Genomic DNA, 9,116 nt, shown 5'->3' with positions numbered 1-9,116 from the left:
TGTCCTTACCGACAGGGGAAGTCTTTCAGGTAAACGGCCAAAATTGGCCGGTGAAAAATCTTCCAGTTGTCGATTTTCATTCTCAGCTGAGAGAAGAACTGCTAACACCAAAGCCGCTGAATACGTAACCCAATGAATATCTCAACAGCCGCCGAAAAATTCAGAGTTTAGTGTATCACGTCATATATATAGAAAAGCCAATCCTCCACACCATCGCTCGCTGCCCTTTAGTGTTTCTGGCCAGCACTGGAATCAGTCATTAGCCCCTTTTTTTTAAGTTGACGGTGTGGATTTTGATTTTATATTCTTCTTTTGTCGCAAGAAGAGGCTGGTATATAAGACTGCTACGTATAAAAATTTTATCCATCGTCGGACAGCGGTGGCAGCTACAAAGTATCTCACTCACAGAGCATGGAGAGGCTTAGTGCAGCTGACGTCTTTGAGTGCGATGTTGATACACTTCTTGATTTTGTTCATAGCAGGTAATAATATTAATAAAGTTGGGGACTAGGGTGGCAACTAGGATTTGCACCAGAATTTCAAAGACTATCTACATCAATTTTCCCCTGAACTTAAAAAAATCGTCATTTTACTGTGGATCGATGGTCGCGAGAAGCTTGGGTCAAATGAGTCTGGAACAAAAGTTTGTTAAGGTTCAAATGGTTTCGTTATTTGGAAAAACCTATTCTTTTTGATGGATTATAGCTTCTACACTTTTCTGTTTGTCTCCTTGAAATCGATGTTCAAAAATGCCCAAAGAACTGTAATCAAACTGGGTTTGTTTTGTTTAACAATTAAGGCTACCATAGCAACATTACAGCTTCAAGGAGACAGGTTTGTTGTTCTATCAATATAAAAAACCTCATTAATAATAAAAGTGATCAAAACAAATCAAGAAACACGAGCAAATTGTTTTGACAACATCAATATTTTCGAGGGAAAACATGAAGTAATGTAAATACATCGAAGGTATGCTAAAAGACTTCCACTAATAGAAAAAAAAATCAAGTGATTCTCCTCAAAGATTTCATTTGCGGAGAAATAATCTTTCAATATTTTTGTACGGTCATTTTTAACGTGTGCGCCACCACGATGCTGAAATAACTTCCCATAAACAATAACACATTTTGATTTCCTATGGAACTCTATGATAATTGAAAACCCACCTTTTCATTTCTTTTTTTATTTCCCTCCTCGTTACAAAATCGGAATATAATGGACTTACTTCATCAAATTAATTCGTTAGAGCTTCTTATCGATAAGTGAACTTTCGCTTGTAGAGTCAGACAGAGGTGCTTGTTTTGATTATTAATGGATAAAAAAAAAACAGCTAAGTGCTTACGAAGGAGGACTTCTCCCTCTTGAGACTAAAAATGATAACAAACAATAATGATAAAAATATCAATAACAATTACAAAAAAAAAGGCAGCAACTTTTACTGCAGCATCGTTCCAGTTGTCGATAATGTCTGCAATGAAAGAGGATAGGAAGTCATGCCGTGTGTCAGTGTACATCAAGTGAAAAGTTTGAAACTTGTGTAGATAACAAAGCTAATTTGAAGTTGTGAAAATCAATTTCTACTGATTTATTGCCTCTAATATGAAGCCTTTACTGCTAAACGGGAGCAATAAATCATGGAGAAGGAACATGATTCACAGGAAGTTCTTACCAGAGAACCAAAATAAACATCGTTATGTTAATTTAACAAAGCCTCATAATCCCAGCTGTTGTACAAGTCTTTCAGCGAAAAAAAAAGGGGAAGACGAAAATATTCACAGAAATATGGATATGTAAGGTGTCGAAGAAGTGAATTGGCTAACTTAGCTTGTAACAAGGTTCCATGATAGTCAAAACTTATCCATCACGAATATCACGACACACAGGAAGTTCTTACCACCACCAAAATAAACAGTGGTTGCATGATAATTTGGCAAAGTTTCACAACGCCAGCTGTTGTGCATGTGTAAAAACGATAACCCAGGAAACCATCAAATGAATTCTTCATTTTCACAAACTAGGTTTACATCTATCCATTTCTTTAACGCGCGCATTTTCAACGACGAACCAATTTAGTCAATTACATTATGACACAGAAATTTTGGGAGCTTCACCGGTCTAAACGTCTGCTCGACTTTGTTATGAATATAAAGTTGTAGGAACGTTGAGTGACCTAAAACAATTCTTTCAGGTCCAATTTATCCTAATTCAGCACAAACGGTTTTAATATCAGTGTGCTTATCATTTAACAAATTTCAGCTATCATTCCTAAAATGGGACGACGGTATGGATATGAAATGTGTCGTGGAGGTGAATTTGCTGACGTGTGACACGGCTGCATAATTTCAACTGCTATTTATCAATTTTTCATGATAGCATGTCAGGCTACAGAATGATGTGACAAAACTTAATTATGGCAATTGACAGGCAAATTATTGCTGAGCCGAGCAGCATTCCAAACAAACATTTGTACTGGTAGAAACTAAGGCAGAACAGCTGACATACGAAATAATTTGACTACCATTGGTTTAACCGGCGTCAGCCTAATTTTCATTGTTTCAAACTTCCCCTGTCATGATGAGTAATATTAAGTAAAGAATTCGTTTCTTAGGCATATGTTTAAGGGGCAAGAACTTTTCTAATCGTTTTCTGTATCATGTATTCTGTTTTTGTCTCCCTTTTCTTATTGGAGCTCTGCTTTATGATACAAAGGGCTGTCAGATCACAAGGTTAGTTTCAGTATGACTAATATCCAATCCATGTTTACCTTTGGTTCGAATATTCGTTTTTTTGGGGGGGAAACGTTTTATTCAATTATGAAAATTCGTCATTAAGTGTCAGAAAATTAGCTTTTTCCACCTATATTAACTGAAGAATTGTCGTTAAAATATTCAGTTATCAACGCACAGATAGTACTTTGAAGAAGTATGACATTTTCGTGTACGTAAGTGCATTAATTAAGTAAGAATTCTACAGAGCGAAACACAGACGATTACAAAATCGATGACAAAACTTCTGCCGAGGAATTTGAACCCCCTTAGTCGTCTTCCTTCACTGACCCAAACTGTTCAGAGATTGCCGTCTTTCCGAAGCCTTTAAAACAGCCCTTGAAACAGGCGAAACAGAAATGAAATAATTTTCTATTTAATAATAGGGAATTTTTGCCGTGTTTACATACTCTCATAATAACACCTGAGACACTGTCGAGGGTTTGCATATCCCTTTTCTTGTAGAAATAAAGTAAACGACGAACAAAATTCAAGTCTAACACAATTGATGATGAAATATCACCTACCAAGTTTTCCGTAATTCTTAACATATCATCATAAGCAATAACGTTACGTATAATGTATTATAATTTCCATTTCAAAGACGCCTGCATCGCAGACCAGTGTCGCAATTTGGAGTTTGGGCCTAAGAAAGCATTTGACGGGAAACGCCTCATAAACCACACAATTCGCACCGTGGAAATTACAGTTTCCGGGTTCTGCGAAAACTTGTGTTATATGGAACCCGACTGTGTCAGCATTAATCTTTATACACGGGGAGATGGAAATGGAAACTATCAATGTGAACTGAACAATGCTACTCATGAAGGTCACAAAGAAAAGTTGATAGACCAAGAGATGTATTCTTATCACGCAGCTGAGGTAAATGTAACTTTCAATTTAAGAGTCAGATTGGTTTATTTTGTTTTTCTTTTAAGAACTCTGAGTCTCGTGTTCACCTTTAATCGCGAACTTGAGTTGTTTTTACTCTTTCAAGACATTAGCGGTACTATTGTGTCTTTGCTCTTCACCAAAATCTCCTCAAAGACAAAGCATTTAAAGTTATTGGAAAAATATAGAAATAGAAGGACAACTATGATAACAAGGATAACGATAACGATATTGATAACCGTAGTGGTCAAGTAGAGGATGAAAATGATTATAATGATGATAATGATAATGACAATGACAACGGTTTGTTTCTTCTGTCAGAGCAATTGTGTCCAAAATCCTTGTAAAAACAATGCCACTTGTCAAAGCGGATTTACTAAGAAAGGTTATCGGTGTCTGTGTACCGCTGGATTTGAGGGTCCGATTTGCCAGAGAGGTAAACACAACTTTTATGTTGATATCTTGAGACCTTCAGGTTAACAACAACGAGGAAAAACTTCAGCGCGCTGCTTGTTAATTGGGTCTCGTAGAATAAAAGAGCTTTTCCTTTTCCCAAGTGGCTTAAATCGTTCTTACTAGTCTGTAAAAACCGAAGGACAGCAGGCCTTTTTCACGGTTTCTTCACCAACACAACTCAATAACGAAATTTTCGTTTTTTGTCATTTCTTCTGGTCATCTCCCTTCTCCTCATTCGTCTTCTCGTATCTTCTGAGCTGCACTGAAAGTGGAAAGAAACAGTGATAAAGTGCATTAACCACAAGCAATAAGGTAATAAGCCACCTGCAGAACTTTCCGCATTGAAATAAAAGGAAGGTATGAATGTTTCGCAGCTCATCAGTACTGCTTATGACCTTCAAGGCGGCAGTTGATCGATTCATTTTGAAAAAATTGTGTAGTAATCATGAGAAAACTAAAACTACGTTTACCATACCAGGAACAGTATGTGAAGGAGGCCTACGTATTTATTGTGGTTTTCACAGTTGTTGGTGCTTCTATCCTTTTTTTTTTTTTGGCTTTTTTTTTTGGTGCGAAAATTTTGTTTTCATTTATTTGTTAATTTTTTTTGTTCAGACATCAACGAATGTGTTCGTGGGATACACAAATGCAGCTCTGATGCGTTTTGCAACAATACCAAAGGTTCATACAATTGCACATGCAAAAATGGATTCACGGGAAATGGACGAGAATGCAAAGGTGAGCGTTGGATTTATTAGCAATTATGCAATGAAAAGATAAAGGTTACATTTGCAAATTATCCACAAAGGGATGGGAACTTACATATCGATCTTCTCAGCAAGAAAATGGATAGTGAAACTAAAAGCGAGGAAAGAAATATATGGACGAAATCTCATTGAAAAAACTGAGTTATTCTTGATCACTAAAATGTTTATGCACCAAGTAGAATAAATCTTCTGATCACTGTTCCCTAAAATATTCATAAAATATGAATATCAAGTAAAGCTGCTGCCGTCAGTTGTTTGTTGGCTTTATATCTATAGACATCGATGAGTGTGTCGAAGGGTTACACTGTTGCGGCTTTGATGCCTATCTGGTTTCACTGGGAGTGGAAGAGAATGTAAGAGTGAGCGTCAATTTTGGAAATATTGAGCAGAGGAAGCGGACTTTCTTATTTCGAACTTTCTGATAGAAATTGTAAAATGCCAGTATACTATCGCTACACCCACGAAAATAAAATACTAACACCAAAAACTCTGCCTTCTGACTAAAAACCGAAATAGTACAATATAAACAAGAAAGCATCTTGCAATTATATCTGCTGCTATTCTTTGTTCATTTATTCGTCTGTCTACTTTTTCAATCATTTTTATCATTTAATTTGAAGATATCAACGAGTGTCTTGAAATGTTACACACCTGCAGTCCTCATGCATTTTGCAATAACACCAAAGGGGCATACAATTGTACATGTAAACATGGACTTAGTGGAAATGGACGAGAATGTAAAGGTAAGCGTTGGGGTCGAAATATAGAGGAAAATCAGCTAGTGAAAAGTATAAGTAAGAATTTTGCTACATTAACGGTAGCACTGCCCTTCCACAAGGCATTGAGACCTTTATAAACTATTTGAAGATAAACAGGTACTACAAAGCAAACATTGCAGCGCAAATTTAAGAATCTTGTCACCATTATTACACTATTTAAGGCTACCAAAGGTATACGATAACCACTATTATTATACATTAGACTTATTATAAAATATCAGATGGGTTGATAGTGACCAATAAATATTTTATAGCGTGTGCACTTGACACAATAACCCAATATCCGTAACGGATATTGCAGTTATCATTTCGAGCTCAAAATCTACTTAGTTTCTAAGTAGAAAGAAGTCCGTGTAGTGTTTTAAAACGTTTGCAAGCTCAGATTTTTGAAAAATCTACGTAATAAGAAAATTATTGAATTCGGTTTTTGCATGAAATCACGATATATAAAACCTTTTGTATGTGTCTGCGTGATCTCCCTTCAGAAGACAACTCAGATCTCGCTTTTGCTAATTCAAGATATCATACTCAACTTCATCCACAAATTGCTTATTTTTTCTCTTCATCTCCTTTTTTTTCAGTTGGTAAGTACCTTTGAAACACATCCGTCGATGATTCTTAATCGTTTGAACGTACTCTTCGAGTAAAATCACACAATACGAGCTGGCATCTGTTGCAGCTTAAACCGTTAATATTGTTAGTGTGGAAACTAAATGCCCAATCATGAGTCTTTGATCTTTTTCGAAATAATTAATTATTTTTCAGGCACAACTGGTAATAAACTTGGTAGGCCTTCAAATAGAGTAGAAAGTTTAAAAAACTGGATAAAAATATTTATTGTTTTATTAAGATAACAACAATGGATCCTCCCCTGACGCCATTTCTTATCAATGATGTATTTGAAGAAAACATGCATGCTGCCAAACAAAGTGAATGAAACTGAGAACTCTTTTCAGCCACAAAGCAGAGCTTGGAACATGATAAAATTATTTTGTCAATCAGTTAGATTGCAGTCAATATAGTTTCCCAATGATGGATTAAGATGAAGCTGAAACAAATTTACAATTTCTTCTAATCAAGGGTATTTTTAAATTCGTTCCAGGTTCCTCGTGTAAAGAAATTCATGACATGTAAGTAGAATTGATTTTCGATATTATTTTCATGGTACATCAAATATTCCGCTTGCCCGCAATTAGTTTAAGCCCATCACGTCACCGAATACAGCCCAATTTTCAAACCACATTCCATATACAAAGAGAGTCGTCCTTTAAACCTTGGTTCATTTAAAAGGGGTGCATTACTTTCCTCAGAGAAGAAGAGAAAAATAACATTTGCCCTGGAACATCTCTTTGATTCCAGAACAAATAACCAAGCATTGTTGTTATAAAGGCTGTTGTTTATATTCCACAAATATTGACGTCTGAAGGATCAACTTTTCGTTTGCTTATTTGTCGAATTATTATTATTATTGTCGCTCAGTAACTTTCCCATTGTCATTTTCATTCCCACCATTGTAGCGATGACTTTTATAAGCTCAAGTTTTATTTCACCATCGTTGTCTTCATTATTAGTTGTATTTGTTTTTTTCATTTTGATTCAAAAGATCCAATGTGAGTGGTGTGGTTACCCTTCTTGTTGACTCCCAACCATTGTCCGTTTTCTGTCACATAGGAAATTTTGGGTGTGGAGATGGAGGATGGACGCCAGTCATGAAAATTGACGGCAGAAAGGTGCCTACTTTCATTAAATAATTCATTTCCTGTAAAAACCCGCTCTCTTTCAAAACGTTGCAAGTTAAAAACGTGCATGTAACTTATGTAGGCCTCTTGTGTTTCATCGAGAAGGTAATACATGAAGAACAGACCTCGTTCAAGACTTATTGTGTGTAGTGACTGTTGAAAAAGAATGAAAAAGAATGCATAAATATATGCTAACATATTTTTCTTTAATATCATGTAACAGCTAAATAAGAAATACACATCATTAAGATCATAATTCGGTTAAAAGCTGTTCGTAACAAAGAATATATCGTATCTGAGTTGAAGTTCCACGCTAGTTAATGGATATGTAGATATCACACTGATTTAAAGAGCTGTCATTGCTCATCCCCTACACAGCGAGGGGGATAGGTAGAGGAGGATTCTTGGAGGACTATAGAACATTTAGGGCCGACCAACTTGCCAATGAGGAGCAATCATGGATCATAGGAATATCACAGAGTCTTATCGGGGGATCAGGTTACTTTTATCGCGACACAAACAAACGGAATAGCAACGTCTATCATCCTTCATTCACTTCACAAATTATTATCATGTCAATGCCTCTTGATTGGCGGGCAAATGAAAAAACATCAGAACGCCTTATAACTAGATAAGTATGTCATGCACTGATCTACGGTGCAAGGTCCTTGTTGGAAAAAAAATGAGCCTAGTCTTCACGACACGATGCCGTAAACACCAAGGTCAATTCAACGGTAAAACAAATGGGTAATGGATCAATAAATGCAGATACACGACAGGAATTCGACAGCAAATATCCATTAATTCGGAGTAAATAAAAAAATTGAATTGCTCCTATATTTCAGACCACATTCCATTATCATGAACATTACTGGATAAATAATCAAGGATACAATCTTCCCGGAGGGGAGACTGGGTCCGATAGACAGGAATCAAAGCTACCCACCTACTGGAACACATCCTTCTCCAAGATCTGTCTCGGTATGAAGATCCACCAACAGCTCAGGTTCATTGTCATCCACAAGCATGCTGACTCTCTGCACTCACTGATTGCTGATGGCCAATACCGCGCCACCTCACTGGGTCGTGAGAAGTGGAAAGAGTTGATTGGTTCCCGAGGCTCATTACAGTACAACTGCAACAAAGACGGGTTCAATGTCGTTGGTGGTTGGAGTGGATATTCTAAAGCCAGAATTGGTATTGTTAGCAACAACGAGGATGAGTGTGACTCGTGCAACTCAAGGATCGGATTTGGCACAGCAGGGAGACCTGACAATTTAAACACGTGCGGTAACGAGGCCCATGCTTCTCCAGATAATGGAGTCAAACACATCAAAGCCATGGGATTCATCTTGGTACAATAAATATGACTCAGTTTTCGAAAAAAAAACTTATAATATGTCTAATAGTCATTGTACATATTTTTCCTGTTTCAAGCGCAACCCCTCGGATAGGGTCTTATGTCTGTGTATAACTTTGGTTTTTACCCTGGATCAACCTCTAGCCATTCTTTCTACTAAGCCTACAAAGGAAAATTTGAGATGCCAAGTTGAAAATTCTCTCATATAAAACGGCATGTCAAACAGCATTCAAATATTCTGATAACAGAGGTCTCCAACTCGCTTACTTTGTCGTAGAAATTATTATTGGCCAATAATGTTTTCCAATATTATCCTAAAATTTCAGAAGGTGTATCTTTTGAGGAAGAGGTGGATGGGT

At 36.6% G+C, this 9,116-nt stretch overlaps 1 protein-coding gene across 1 annotated transcript; it reads left to right on the top strand.

The window, feature by feature from the left end:
- The first annotated feature begins 2,549 nt into the window (after positions 1-2,549).
- LOC149042513 (uncharacterized) lies at positions 2,550-9,116 on the top strand. Its single transcript, XM_089213138.1, has 8 exons — positions 2,550-2,726; positions 3,370-3,647; positions 3,978-4,092; positions 4,728-4,850; positions 5,500-5,634; positions 6,761-6,788; positions 7,262-7,388; positions 8,243-9,116. Exons 1-8 carry the CDS (start codon positions 2,654-2,656, stop codon positions 8,759-8,761), a joined length of 1,398 nt encoding a protein of 465 aa, XP_089069264.1. The 5' UTR covers positions 2,550-2,653; the 3' UTR covers positions 8,762-9,116.

This window comes from Pocillopora damicornis, chromosome 7 (assembly GCF_964200805.1).
Source record: "Pocillopora damicornis chromosome 7, jaPocDami1.2, whole genome shotgun sequence".
Lineage (NCBI taxonomy): Eukaryota > Metazoa > Cnidaria > Anthozoa > Scleractinia > Pocilloporidae > Pocillopora > Pocillopora damicornis.
Note: the sequence above shows the minus strand (reverse complement) of the source record. Positions and strands in the feature narration are given on the sequence as shown.